Source organism: Perkinsus marinus (genome assembly GCF_000006405.1).
Source record: "Perkinsus marinus ATCC 50983 genomic scaffold scf_1104296927446, whole genome shotgun sequence".
Taxonomy (NCBI): Eukaryota; Perkinsozoa; order Perkinsida; family Perkinsidae; genus Perkinsus; species Perkinsus marinus.
Genome location: NW_003217134.1, coordinates 142,270 through 156,223, shown reverse-complemented (window position 1 = coordinate 156,223; position 13,954 = coordinate 142,270). Strand labels below are relative to the sequence as shown.

The 13,954-nt window shown below is 45.9% G+C and overlaps 4 protein-coding genes and 5 non-coding genes across 9 annotated transcripts; all 9 read right to left on the bottom strand.

The window, feature by feature from the left end:
* Nucleotides 1-345: 345 nt before the first annotated feature.
* On the bottom strand, nt 346-419 carry Pmar_PMAR015668. Its single transcript has one exon. It is a non-coding gene; the product is annotated as a tRNA-Ile (tRNA).
* Nucleotides 420-673: 254 nt separating this feature from the next.
* Nucleotides 674-745, bottom strand: Pmar_PMAR015667. The gene has a single exon. It is a non-coding gene; the product is annotated as a tRNA-Pro (tRNA).
* A 77-nt stretch (nt 746-822) lies between these two features.
* Nucleotides 823-894, bottom strand: Pmar_PMAR015666. The gene has a single exon. It is a non-coding gene; the product is annotated as a tRNA-Pro (tRNA).
* Nucleotides 895-1,273: 379 nt separating this feature from the next.
* Pmar_PMAR015665 lies at nt 1,274-1,347 on the bottom strand. The gene has a single exon. It is a non-coding gene; the product is annotated as a tRNA-Ile (tRNA).
* Nucleotides 1,348-1,601: 254 nt separating this feature from the next.
* Nucleotides 1,602-1,673, bottom strand: Pmar_PMAR015664. Its single transcript has one exon. It is a non-coding gene; the product is annotated as a tRNA-Pro (tRNA).
* Nucleotides 1,674-2,190: 517 nt separating this feature from the next.
* On the bottom strand, nt 2,191-4,757 carry Pmar_PMAR015663 (hypothetical protein; the record flags this gene model as incomplete). Its single annotated transcript, XM_002788880.1, has 3 exons — nt 2,191-3,673; nt 3,718-4,707; nt 4,752-4,757. 3 exons carry the CDS (start codon nt 4,755-4,757, stop codon nt 2,300-2,302), a joined length of 2,370 nt encoding a protein of 789 aa, XP_002788926.1. The 3' UTR covers nt 2,191-2,299.
* Nucleotides 4,758-5,742: 985 nt separating this feature from the next.
* Pmar_PMAR015662 (hypothetical protein) lies at nt 5,743-8,112 on the bottom strand (the record flags this gene model as incomplete). Its single annotated transcript, XM_002788879.1, has 6 exons — nt 5,743-6,621; nt 6,690-6,913; nt 7,000-7,117; nt 7,166-7,448; nt 7,873-7,954; nt 8,037-8,112. The coding sequence occupies 6 exons, from the start codon at nt 8,110-8,112 to the stop codon at nt 6,469-6,471; spliced, it is 936 nt and encodes a 311-aa protein (XP_002788925.1). The 3' UTR covers nt 5,743-6,468.
* A 2,140-nt stretch (nt 8,113-10,252) lies between these two features.
* On the bottom strand, nt 10,253-10,896 carry Pmar_PMAR015661 (hypothetical protein; the record flags this gene model as incomplete). Its single annotated transcript, XM_002788878.1, has 3 exons — nt 10,253-10,446; nt 10,519-10,685; nt 10,739-10,896. 3 exons carry the CDS (start codon nt 10,894-10,896, stop codon nt 10,253-10,255), a joined length of 519 nt encoding a protein of 172 aa, XP_002788924.1.
* Nucleotides 10,897-11,146: 250 nt separating this feature from the next.
* Pmar_PMAR015660 (conserved hypothetical protein) lies at nt 11,147-13,941 on the bottom strand (the record flags this gene model as incomplete). Its single annotated transcript, XM_002788877.1, has 19 exons — nt 11,147-11,248; nt 11,291-11,427; nt 11,475-11,596; nt 11,648-11,748; nt 11,796-11,839; nt 11,896-12,019; nt 12,066-12,176; nt 12,217-12,309; nt 12,362-12,472; nt 12,522-12,707; nt 12,759-12,853; nt 12,898-12,974; nt 13,025-13,080; nt 13,133-13,215; nt 13,275-13,351; nt 13,406-13,467; nt 13,518-13,603; nt 13,647-13,754; nt 13,803-13,941. 19 exons carry the CDS (start codon nt 13,939-13,941, stop codon nt 11,147-11,149), a joined length of 1,914 nt encoding a protein of 637 aa, XP_002788923.1.
* Between the last annotated feature and the right edge of the window lie 13 nt (nt 13,942-13,954).

The following is a 13,954-nucleotide window of genomic DNA, read 5'->3' as shown; positions in this document are numbered from 1 at the left end:
GAGCCCAAGTCTACAGACAGTCGCAAATCTCCTCACCAACCTACTCGCAAGCGCATGAAGGGTTGACTGGTGACACATGAATTGTGTAACGAAGAATACAATTCATTCATCTTTCACTATCTACTGAACTCTGTGTCACCAGTCCCCATCGTTCACTTGACCATTTCGCCTCCCATACTCCTTGTCATCTCCCATTCATGATAAACATCACTGCGGTGTCACTGGAAGAAAAAGAATGAACATCCGTTACTTGCGTCTTGAACACCGCTAGGACGAACTTCTCATAAATTGTTGCCGTTTGAGATGATTTGTATGCCAAAAGGTTCCAGCATGAAATGATGTAAATGGTCGATGCAGGGCTCGAACCTGCGACCCTCGCGTTATTAGCACGATGCTCTAACCGACTGAGCTAAACGACCAAACAACAATCGTCATTGATGCATGATGCAATCGGAGGAGGAAATTCGACTTCGAAAGCCGGCTCCCCGCCCCCATGACCAGTGTTGGATGGAACAACTGTGTCGCGAAGAAACGTGAATTTTCAAACATCTTTGGACAGGGGGCGCGGGGTTGAACCAGTCGTGTCTACTGGTGTGGGAGTCCTCTACATCGGTTGATTTCGCGTCAGAGCCTACTGACTCGCTCAAAACCTATTTGTTCACGGGATAGCCAAGGGCTGGGCCGAGAATCGAACTCGGGACCTCTCGCACCCAAAGCGAGAATCATACCACTAGACCACACAGCCAAACTAATATATAATTACAAGTTTTTTTCTAGGCTAGCATATCTACAGGAAGTCACAGATAAATTACTCTAATGTAAGGGCTGTGCCGAGAATTGAACTCGGGACCTCTCGCACCCTAAGCGAGAATCATACCACTAGACCACACAACCGTACCGTTGTATTTGTTGCCGTCTTCGCACCCCAGAGCCCAAGTCTACAGACAGTCGCAAATCTCCTCACCAACCTACTCGCAAGCGCATGAAGGGTTGACTGGTGACACATGAATTGTGTAACGAAGAATACAATTCATTCATCTTTCACTATCTACTGAACTCTGTGTCACCAGTCCCCATCGTTCACTTGACCATTTCGCCTCCCATACTCCTTGTCATCTCCCATTCATGATAAACATCACTGCGGTGTCACTGGAAGAAAAAGAATGAACATCCGTTACTTGCGTCTTGAACACCGCTAGGACGAACTTCTCATAAATTGTTGCCGTTTGAGATGATTTGTATGCCAAAAGGTTCCAGCATGAAATGATGTAAATGGTCGATGCAGGGCTCGAACCTGCGACCCTCGCGTTATTAGCACGATGCTCTAACCGACTGAGCTAAACGACCAAACAACAATCGTCATTGATGCATGATGCAATCGGAGGAGGAAATTCGACTTCGAAAGCCGGCTCCCCGCCCCCATGACCAGTGTTGGATGGAACAACTGTGTCGCGAAGAAACGTGAATTTTCAAACATCTTTGGACAGGGGGCGCGGGGTTGAACCAGTCGTGTCTACTGGTGTGGGAGTCCTCTACATCGGTTGATTTCGCGTCAGAGCCTACTGACTCGCTCAAAACCTATTTGTTCACGGGATAGCCAAGGGCTGGGCCGAGAATCGAACTCGGGACCTCTCGCACCCAAAGCGAGAATCATACCACTAGACCACACAGCCAAACTAATATATAATTACAAGTTTTTTTCTAGGCTAGCATATCTACAGGAAGTCACAGATAAATTACTCTAATGTAAGGGCTGTGCCGAGAATTGAACTCGGGACCTCTCGCACGCAAGCGCATGAAGGGTTGACTGCTGATACATGAATTATGTGGTGACTATGCGCCTAGTGGCTGGTCCCCTTTCCTGTATGATGTTGCCTTGCTAGCCTGAAGATATTACCTGCTATACAGCACACGACGTGAACGAGCGAACAAAAAAAATGCCATAAACGGCAGCTTGAAATTGAGAGATGTGCAGCCTCCATTCTCTGTGTCAGGCGGCTACATGTTATTCGACATTGCCGAATGACATCTTAAGGCTACCGGGTCGACAGAGTCTCAATTGAAACGTAAAACAGCAAGACTCGGAGAACCAAGCGTACTGAGAAACGTGAGGCTGATAAAACCACCATCTTAATTGACATTGACTCAATATGAGCATTCTCTATCACAAACTCAATATCTTAGGGATATAATGAGCGCGAGCAATTGAAATCTAACGGTGTCTGAATGATCGTGGGCAGATTTAGATCCTAGTTGCAGATTCAACCGGTTCAATAGAAGAAAAGTGAATCCTGTGGAGTTACGATACTCTAGACGCTGATGGAGTCCGACCACGTAAGGTAGAAGTCAATGGAATATCATTCGGCAAAGGAACAGACTCCGAGGTCAGCTCGCAGGGAACTCTCTCGCCAAGGAGGGCATTTTCCAACTGCTCCCAGGAGGTAGCGAAGTCACATAAAGCATAAGCGGCATGAAGTAAAGTCATATAAGCATAAGCATCACCTACTCGATCGGAATTAGTTAAGAAATCTTCAACAATATCATTCTGTAGATCATGCATAGCCTCTAGACATCTCTGCACTTCAACGTGGAGATTATCGTCATCTGCAGTAGATTCGGCCGCACCGCTCTCCATCATTTGGCTGATCCTCGCCGAAGAGGATCGCACCGATTCACTGAAGGAGATTATTCTGTCCATAAACGGAATGACACGCTCTCTAAATTGACCCTTGTAATGTGGATGAAGAACCAGACAAGAAGAGAACAGAACCAAGCCGCTACGTTGAACGTCGGAGATCTCCCGTTGCTTGGTTCGTATAAGCTTACTCGCTGAAGGCACCAAATGGAAAGTACCATAACCTACGATTTCGGCAGCGGCGTCATCCATTTGATTGATACGAAGAGCCATGAGATTAAATGCTTCCTGACCGAAGTGCTCCCATTTGTCGATCAGCGCAGCCTGAAGTTCATCATCTGCTTCGTAGTCTTTCTTCCACTGTCCGATTAAGAGAGGGGTTACACAGTCTGCGACCAACATGATGGAATCTTTACTTGCCTCATTGAGGCGGGCGGCAGCAAAGTTGGGGAAGATGAGACAGCTGATCAGAAACACCAAAAGAACTCCACAAACAGTGAAGACGAAACGCCACAGCGCTGTCATGAACTGTTCAGACTGTGTCATTGGCATAAGAGTACTTCCCCAACCAACGACAACCCAAGTGAACTGAGCGACATATGCAGCATAGCCAATGGCTTTGCATGTCATGAGTACCTTTGCTCCGATCACAAGGAGAAGATTTTCAACGAAGAAAGCGGCCTTACTCGTAGGGTGGAGGTAGAGACACAGAACTGCTAGCAAACCAGCACATATAGTCCCAACAATACGTCTTGTCCCCTTCAGAAGGGACGCTCCAGCAGTAGGTAGATAAAGGACATACTGCGGTATAACAGCCCAGAAAGCATGTAAGCGCAGAGTAGGCCTATGGTCACCCCATATAGTGAGAAGTGTGATGAGGATGTTCATGGTAAGGGCAGTGCGTAGTGGAATGCGGAGCCGAGAGAGCAGATCAGAGAAACCCTTTAGATCATTGAAGAGTGGACGCTTTAACCAAGTAATGATACCATTACCGATAGCCTTGACGATAGTAATGAACTTGTTAGTAAAACTTACTTCCTGATAAACAAAGATTGATCGAAGTGTTTAGTTCAATAGCTCACCTTTCCCTTCTTCGCCTTTACCTCCGCATTCTCCTCCACCTTCAGTTGACGATATTTCTCAGTGAGGGCAGCCAGTGATAGTATTGATTCAAATGCATAGTAGAACCGTGTAATCTGTGCACGATCGAATTGCTCTCCATCAGCAGTTCCATCCGCATGAGAATAACTCAACTTATTCGATACTTCACCAGCGCGTTTCACAGCAGCTGCTATTTTATTCTGAATATCTGCATCGGCTGCGGATGGATCGCCATCGGCCGTTTTACGCAATACCCGTCCAACGGCGGAGCGAATGTCAAGAATGTTAGACGCTAGAGGATCCCACAACATCCCCTGCGTCATTCGATCGAAACGATCTTCAGTAAGACATTTGTAGAGAGCGAACATCTCACCAGCAATATTCCAGACTACCTCGCTAACAGCGGGTGGTATATTCTTGACAGACGCGATGTTGATACAAACATTATTATACTGTCCACCGGCTGATCTAATGACATCAACATGCTCATCAGCTGAATTGAAATAACCAGTGAGAATATCGAAGAAATCAGCAGAAGCATAAAGGAAAGCATCTATTGGATTAGGCCCTTTGGATGGGGTCAGATGGAGTAGCTTCCACACTATAGGTTGAACGAAAGCTACTCCACATATGAAGATAACGAGAATTATCATCGCTTTCGATTCTTGGTAGGGATCACTCATGTAGAATGCAATAGGATAGTAAGCGAACACCATCATCATTGCTTGACCTGGGAAGCTAAACTTGGTGTTGGCTTCGGGTAAACCCAACGATAACAATAGTGTGAACGGGAGCATAGCGAAGCAAGACCATCCACGGTTCATTGGACCATCTGAACCAATATAACCGAGATAGTATACAAGGAGACCAACAGCAAGGGCAACGGTAAAGATCCAAAGGCAGCTTAAAAATACCACACTCATAGTGATGACATCATTTTTCCATGCTATAGACATACAGGGGCCGATAATCTGATAGAATAAGATGATAGTGAATCATAAGATGATGGACTTACCAGCATGGGAAGATACCACGGATCAGGCGGAGGTGCCACAATTGGTACTGAGACTATAATTGCATTAGCAATGGTAAATAGTATGTCAACGACTTCATAGAAGGAGAGGGACCAACCACGAGGAGGGTATTCCATCATATTAAGTATAACAATGGAGGTACTAGGAAAATTTCGCATCATAGTGATGACCACTCTGAATGAACTACCAGATGACTCGCTTCCCATGACTAATAATTATTAGCACCGTATACTGTAAATTCAAGTTGCCACACTTATATGATGAAATGGGTATGAACTCCGTACCAATTTTACCTTCCTTCTATAAAGTTACTATTGGTATAAACTTGCCCACAGTGGTGCCGATAAGCAGCCTATTGACTAGTTCATTCCTTTCCTGGTCATTTTATCCCCTCATAGTGCTACCATTAAAGTAGTTCTATGCTCAATAACAAATCATTATCAACCAGCTGTTCGAAGATAACCGTGCCTAATGGAGTTGATTCGAAAACAATGAAGGGGGATTTGGAGCAACTTCTTAAAATTTATGATGATGGTAGTGTAGACAAAAGTTACTGTATCGCCAATCCTACACAACGAATTGGATACTCCATCTATCATGTTCACTACATTATGTGGATGGTCAGCTCTATCCCATGCGCCCAGGGTATCCCTAGTGGTCATGACAGCTGCTGTCGCTAAGCGAGGGAAATCCTTAGGCTTCCTCAACCCAGGTACGCCGAGATAGTCAACAGCAGTAGAAAGAGTTGCTTTCGGCCATGTGAGTCTCCGCCCTAGAGATGTCGTTGTCGCTTTGGGTATGTCTCGATGTAACATCATGATATGAAGAAGGTGAAAAACTGATACCAGTGGCGACACACGGCGACAAGAGACGCAGAATAACAAAAGTATCACTATACATGAGCCTCTAAAGAGTCCCTTAAATTGATGCAATGAAACACATAATAGTGTAACGGAGAAGTTTAGTGCTTGAAGCTCCTACAAATAAGGTCTTAATAGACTGAGACGAGCGGAGAGAGTTCTCCGTCTTCGCAACATCCGAACCATCGTTCAATAGTTGAATATGAAACATAAAATGGGCAGAAGTCACTCATCATCATCTGAGTACTACTAAGCGGGTACAAATCCCAAATGCGCCCAGCCTTATGTTGACGTTAACAATTCCCTTACTGTCCGACAGTCAGTTGTATGACTACTGCAAACATAAAATAGAGGCAATACGCTGTTAATCTTATTCATACGTCTTGTTGCCTTTACACAAAAGAAGAACACAGTAAGTATACAATACTTTGCAATCATCCATCAACCTAGACTCATGACTTCACTAATGAGTTACATGATGTACTGACTGCAATGGATTACGAGAAAAATAACCGGTTCGATCTTCAGCTGCTGCTTTTAATATGAATTTCGTCGGAACGATCAACCATCTCAATGGTTATGATAGTAGTCGTAAGAAAAGCGACGAAAGTGACAATCTTCACACAGAATTATTATATCTCATCGTTGGATATATTCGCTCTACCAATAAGCACATGATCAGAGGAACCACTGAGATAGTAGATCTTCCAAAATTACTAAAATTGCATACATACTGCGAAAAGAGGCCAGGAGTAAAATAATACGATGCCATAAGACATGTGTTAGAGCTCATCCTTCGATACGCCGATTTTTGTTGTTTTTAATCGCCCCGCACTGATTACGGCAGCGAAGCAGTAATGGCCTGAATGGGTATGTAAACTGGCAATGTGTGTGTAACACTCGAAGAGCAAAAAGGGCATACCATACGCCGCATAATAACCTCATCTGCACATTTGACACAGACAGTACCATGACCGCAGGGATAGAATATCTAATATGATCGATGCAGTAGTGATATACAATACGTGCAGTGAGTACAATCACTCCTCGTATACTCACCTTACGATTATCAGGATCAGCAGCCATCTGAACCGCCGATTCGCACATTTCACAAGTGAAGTCCGGTTCGATAGTGTTGGGTATTAGCGATGATGTTATTGGTGTAGTCTTGGGAAAAGCATCGATAGGACGTCCCGCAGTAGACCTGCGCGGTTCCTTCGGCGACCAGCATGTGCTGCTACTATCAAGAATCTTCTTCCTATCCGACGGTAGAAAAATAGAACCTGAAATAGAAGTGAGAAGAACAGCATGTTATAGGCGTTGTACGAGAGGGAAGAATAGGGAAATACTCTTGGGTAGTAATCCTTACTGAGGTCAGCCAAACCCTGACTAGCGTGATCTAGGCTCGACGTTTTGGACTGACTATTGACATGTTGATGACCATGCATGGTAGAGGTACGTACAGGAGGTATTATTAACGAACCATCCTGAAGAAGATCCAAAATGTATTCAGTGACTAATAGCGGAGTTACTACCTGCTGCTTAGAGTTTCTTCTCGCTAATCTAGGAAATACTAAACCACTTACCAACTGCATGTCACTATCGTCCATAGAGTGATAGTTATAGACTGCGAGATCTCTCTGATTAATGGTATGAGTCGATGATGGGAATTCGAGCAGCAATCCTCTATGGTCATCATTCAAGTCCAGTGATATATGTCTGTCAAAATGATGTCCAGCATGTCGGGGGGATGTTCCACGTGAGTCAGCTGGAGTATTGGGATTGGATTTGCAAAGCTCGTGCTCCCCATGAGCGAATCTACGAGGAAGTACCTCATTAACCGATAATGGTAGACATGAATGTTACATACCGGCATCTCGAACCATACTGGCAGTGCCCTTGCTTCCACCAATTGCAGATAGCACTCTTGTATATACCCTCCGTAGCTCTAAGCTCCTTTGACCCATGTGCATACTTACAATCATCACCCAGTGTGCCTGAGAGAATCATCATGAGATGGGGTGTCTGATCTGTAGAGCATCGTCAAAGTGCGGTAGATTACATTTGCCTCGAGCATAGAACGACAGAGAGTAGTCTTCCTCAAATTCGGAGGCTCCCTAAGCTCATCCACATTATGAGCAAAACAGCACCTGACAAGGTTTCTGTATCACCAACTGTAATAAAACATTGTCCTCATGATTCGAGTCAAAGGTGAAGGATCTCACTGGAGACCAACACTTACTTCTTGCCGTATTTACATTTCCCTTCCAAATACAATATGCATAACCTAGTCTTCAACAACTGCTTGCTTGCATCTACCTTAGCTGAACAACGACCAACTAGGCGGTTATCATAAACGACTATTCTTATCATAACTCTTCTTATTAACCAACAAACCCGTATTACATCCTTCAGTCAAATCCCCCGTAGACACTCGCTGTCTAAGACGTCGTTTCCTCATATTCTGATTAGATAGTTCCATCCTGTGTACAGGGGAAACTGGTGCCGACGCGGCAAGTAGGCGAGGCTAGAGTGACAGTAAAGAGCACCAACATAGGCGCCGAGTATCGTACTCGAATTCCGGATCCCAACATAGCGTCATCGCTACTCCCCAGTGGAAGTTTGAGCGCGGCATCGAATAAGACAGGTGCACTATTATTCGCGGATATTCCTGGTATAGCGCTTCCGTCTTCCCCTGGATAGTGCGAGGCAAGAATCTCGCTGAGCATTATTGGTCGTCGTGGGAGATTCGATGAGATCGGAGTCGATACCTAGCCGACACTATCACATCTCTCTACCCCATCATAATTACCAACACATTCGTCAGTTCATCTCTAAACACCTTATAGTCGTCTCCAGTCCACGAGTATGTATCACCACATTTCTCAAGAGCTGATGCCCTAGGAACAGCAAGAGCCCCTGAGTCAATTGCTTACACCAATCTGTATATTTATCTCACTACCGGGGCGCTTCTTTTCCGCTAGGCGAATAAATTGAGGCGATGCCTTCATTCCTTGCGGGTCCTTTGCTGGGATGCTCGACATTTCAAAGTTGGGCCAAATACTAACGACGAATACTCACAAGTAGTGGGAGAGTAAACCGTCGCGACACCAGTATGGATCAAGCGACCACCACTACCCAATGCCGACCCAGCCAGTGCATTGATGATCATTACTGAACAATCCACAGTCAAGAGTAGTACAATCAGTGATTGTCAATCACCACTCAACATTGATTTTCTCTACTTTACACAAAGCCCAACGACCCTGGAAGACAACAAGCGTCCACGTCTGCACATGAATGATGAATTCCCATTTTGGCATTTCTCCCTCAGAAAAAGAAGAAACTACCCGTGAAAGCGGAGAAAGGATAACCCGAAACCCCGCCCGAAACCCGAGCTGTTATCCAGGTTGAATATGTTACTCGTATGAACCAGAAACCCGAAGTAGTGACCGTACCCAAGAGAGGACCCAATATAGAGTCTTTGAGTTTTCAGTTACATCCTTAAGAGGTCGAACGAGAAAGCGTCAAGGTCCTTGAGAATCCGTTAAATGATTTGACTTTAGGGGATTCAACTTGAATCCCTTGAGAATATGAATTTTGCCCGCAGGTCGAGCGCGGAAAATTGGACAGGAGAGGAGAAAATGTTGACGAGCGAAAGCACTTCCCAATTTCCATATGATCGAACAAGAACCGACATTTTACATGCAAAATGCACGACAAGCGCACAACGACCCGCAACGCAACGACAGCGTGTGATGATAATGATCGTACTGCGGTAGACATTATTCCCCCAGTTACAATGACAACGCCGATATACATTGGACTTATAGTCCTTATTTCTATTAGCATGGTGTTATTATCATCAGCGAGTAGTAACTTGCCCCCACCACCAATGGCATTAGATGATGATGACTACCCTTACCAATGCGTGTAAGTATGAGAACCCACAAACCCATTGGTAATTCACAACATTTCAGTTGCCACTGCCCAGAGAGGCGTAGAGTCGATGAGGATAATGTAAGTGGTGGTAGTGATGATGGAATCTTTGCGAAGTGTTGTCCTTGTTTCAGCCTAAGGAGATAATATGGGAAGTGGATCCAATCGGCGGGTGTGAATATGATGCTGGTATCACGCCATGCTATTGTATGACTAATGCCATAGCAGCCGATGCCAATATATTGCATACAGTAGAAGCGACGTTGACCAGACTTATAACAGGAACAAATCGCAAAAAAGCAAATTGGTGATGATACTCATGGGTGATGTCAACATGATGGTAATTATTGATAATGAAATGTTGATGCTTTAGTCGACTCCAATCCCCTACCGTGTTAATCATTATAATGCATGCTCATGTTCAGTGATGATAGAAATGAGGAGAGTGTAATCAATGCATTCCCAATACATAGTTGTCGTAGTTAATTTGATCATTTCATCACTGAAACTGCGATCACGCTACTTTCCATCATACTGGCATAATAAGTTTGACCAGAAAACTAGCTGGAACATCGACCAGACACTTCGACACGATTCATCCCGAATGACACGACGAACACGAACAATGTTAACACAGACAGGTGTATGCAATGAGAAACTGCCATCACAGCGATAACTATCATCTATGCAGTCTTAACAGCTTTGGCCTTTTTCGCCGTACCCTTCTTCGCGTCTTTCCCTGATGCTGCTACACTCTCTGTAACGGGCGATTCGGCGTTAGCTAGTTGTAGCGTCCGTCGATAAATGTGGTTGCAGTAGAGGCTAGCCAGGAACAGGCCGATAGAAACGGAGAGGTCCACCAAAAATGCGTTTAAACCTGAAAGTACGGCATGATTAGTGATAATGTGACGATGAATAGAGGTGCCAAGATAGAGCCCGTGGGTACTACTAGTCTCCACAGCTTCATTGAAGAAGTACTGGTAAACAATGAATACCGAGTTGAGTGCATGAAATATGGTCATCACCAAGGTACTCTCTCGCTTAACGATATCGGAAGGGCTCAATGCACCTCTAGCAATGACAAATGCAATAATCAACCAACTCAGTCCCAAAGACCTAACAATATGATAGAATATGATCTACATCAGCAAGTATGACAGGTGTATTACCCGTTGAGGTCCATCTCTTCTGCCGTAGACCTGGAAAGAATGGTTACTGCCATGTACACGAAGAGGACAGCCTCCAACAACATCGTGTTGAGGCAGAAGAAATAAGCCCAGGCACCAGGTGCCTGAGCATCCTTCTTGTTGGTGGACGAATTAGCCATACACAGAAAAGAGTAGAGACAACTGATGAAAGTATTATAATAACAATAGGCATTATTCAGAGCATCGGCAACACTGGTCATTATCACAAAGTGAGGCTAGGCTGCGTCGTGTTAAATACCCCCATGCTAGTACTGCATCCCGGTGAGCGTGATCAGTCGGGAATCGCAAATAGCACTCAACACATTTCACATGTACTGAAAAGTGTAGCGTCACCCATAAGCGGTAATATGTACCACAGCAACAGCGTCACTACACATCGACACTCTTATCCCTGAACCGGGCTAGCATATCCCAATAGTGTTCAGCATGGTATTCTCGTAGAGTACGTCGAGCAAAGCTCTCACCTGGTGCCTAAAGTAAGACATACCAAGTGCTTATCTTGCAGTAACAAACCTGTATCAGCTTCCACGATGGCTGACCACTCCTCTCCATAGGGAATAGTCTCTTGGGTACTACACCATGCCACATGCGGACACACCCATCGGAGTGACGAGCAGTGACACCCTCTGTGTCAGAATCATAGTCGGAATCTAGATGAGGCTGCACATGAATAACCCATCCAGTACTTAGGAATTACATTCCTCCTCAACACCACCAGCAGCATCAGGATCCTCTTCCTCTTCCTCTCCTGGCCTTCTACGGTTACCCACACGCTCATTCCAATTGATACGTCGAAGCATCAGCTTGTCGTATCGTCGTCTGATGATGATGATCATACCATACAAGGAATAGAGGGAATATTGTCATTACACAGCCTTCCTACTGCCTTCCACGACTACCACGTTACCAACCTCAGGGCTGACTACCAAGCCCATACCCGATAAGTGTAGCTGCTCAGCATTCTTAGAAACCTATGCATACGACTATCTCTACCCTACTCTCATTGTGCAAGTACTACTTTAAATTGGTGCCGCTTAGAAGTGAGATCCTTAACCTTATACACTGATACATGTACCTGTATATAGTTCCCTTAGCCTCATCCCTACAACTACCACTACCACCTACTTGTGTTTCAGTCTCAGGAGCATTGATCCACTTCCCTGCCTTCTTCAACTTCTTCTCCTCAGGTGGTAGTTTACGTTCCTCATTCCTCTTCTCATGTGCTTCCCGTCTAGCAGTAACCTGTCAGCATCATCCCCTGATAGCACCCGTATTGTTCAGAAAGTACCTCAGCTCTAACACGCTTCTCCACAGCAGTTGGGTCCTGTACAGCCTCATCGCCCAACACCATCATGAGGTTCTTCATGCGGACCTTCGGTGGTGGTGGCGGTATAAGACCCTAGTAGAGAGATAATAATGATATCACTAAAGTGTGTTACCATTCTGATCTTATCCTGCATATTAGTAGCTTTCTCCTTCCTCCTCAACCTCCTCAACTTCTTACGCTCAGCCGGTGTCAAGGGAGCCATGCCCTAAATAATAGCATACTAGTGTAAGCTCACACTTCTAGCATGACGATACTACCTCCTGTTTGTGTGGCTGAGCTGCCGAACGAGCCGGTGGAGGATGTTCCACATAAGATGATATAACCTTACTAGGACCACCAGCATCAATTACTATCTGGTCCCACCACTCCTAAGTAGGATATACTCACTACAATCTACGTTGCCGGCGCCGAGCTCACCACTGTGGGTGGGGCCTCTCTGGGATGGATCCTAACCGTAACCCCCAGGGAGATGGCTAGTGTAGCGGCTGTTGGTACACCATCAGCCTCAAGTTTTTCTTCCTTCTCAACAACCGCAGGTAGAGGTTCAACACCCTCCTGCTTCTGCATCTCAATCTCCTTCTTCGTCCATGTGCCACTCTCGTTCTACACCAGTACACCCAAATTTAGGCGTCACACCAGCTAGGAGCAGCCTACAAAGTTAAATCCCATCCTAGGCTTCCTCACCGCACCGGCAACATGCACAGTCGGATCGAAAAATCGATCACGAGTAGCACCAGAGCGTGTCTTGCCTAGAGAAGGGGAAATCTACCTCATCACGGGTCGCCACCCTTACCCAGCTTCATCCCACTTCCCAATGTGTCATCAGTCTTAGCCTTACTCCTACGCATCATATCCAATGCCGCTCGATTCCTACGAGATGACGATGCAGATAGAACAGACCAGCTGGTAGGGGTCCTCACTGATTGATCTTCAACGTTGATATCGCCACAGGAGGCCGCAGCTGGGACATGGGAACCTGACGGTAGATATAGGTTGTCCAAGAACTGTATTCCCTCTAGAAGTGTTACAAGCTTGCCATCAGCGTCGATCTCTCTACCATACTGATCCAATCTCAGAGCGACTGGTGCTGATACCACACCACCAACTGGACCTGACAGTCGCTGTATGATGTGAGCAGGGTCTTCAGCAGCCCATCCCAGATAGTACCACTGCTGAAGCCTTTCATCTGCATTGCCTCTGCCTGGGCTACTGCCCTAGCTGCTGCCTCGGCAGCGATACGTCCATGCCTGAGGGCTAGTTCAAACACACCGTGATGGTTAGCATGCTATCAAACGACATACCTCAAAGCATTCAGCTGTTCACTCTGCAGTTCCAAGGCAGACTTCTGTTGCTGTGCCACAGCCTAGGCATACTCCAGTAGGACCCAACAGCCTTCTACATACCGCTTCCTACCTGTGCCCGCTCCTTAGCCAACCTAGCAGCGGCAGCAGCTGCAGCAATCTGGGCAGCATCCAGTCGAATAGCCGGAGCCGTACCACCTGCAGTATCATCATAGCAATGTACACGAATGAGGTTCACTACCTGGCCCCACAACCATAGCTGAAGGAGCGGTATCAAATCGTGATTTCCGTGCAGTCTTCTTGCTAGTACGACCTTCGTCACTACCAGACTCATGATGCTCTTCATCAGCTGAAAGTGTTCACTATCCCGCAGCCCACTCAAGGAGGATATCCCTACTAGGTGCCGCACCCCATCGCGATCTACGTTTCCGCTTCTCCTTGCTAGACGACGTAGCAGTCTGCCCAGCCTTGCCCGCCTTCTTATCAGGCTCCTGCTCTACTGCTCTATCCACAGTCTTGGCAGTGCTCTCAGACATCGGACCACCGAAG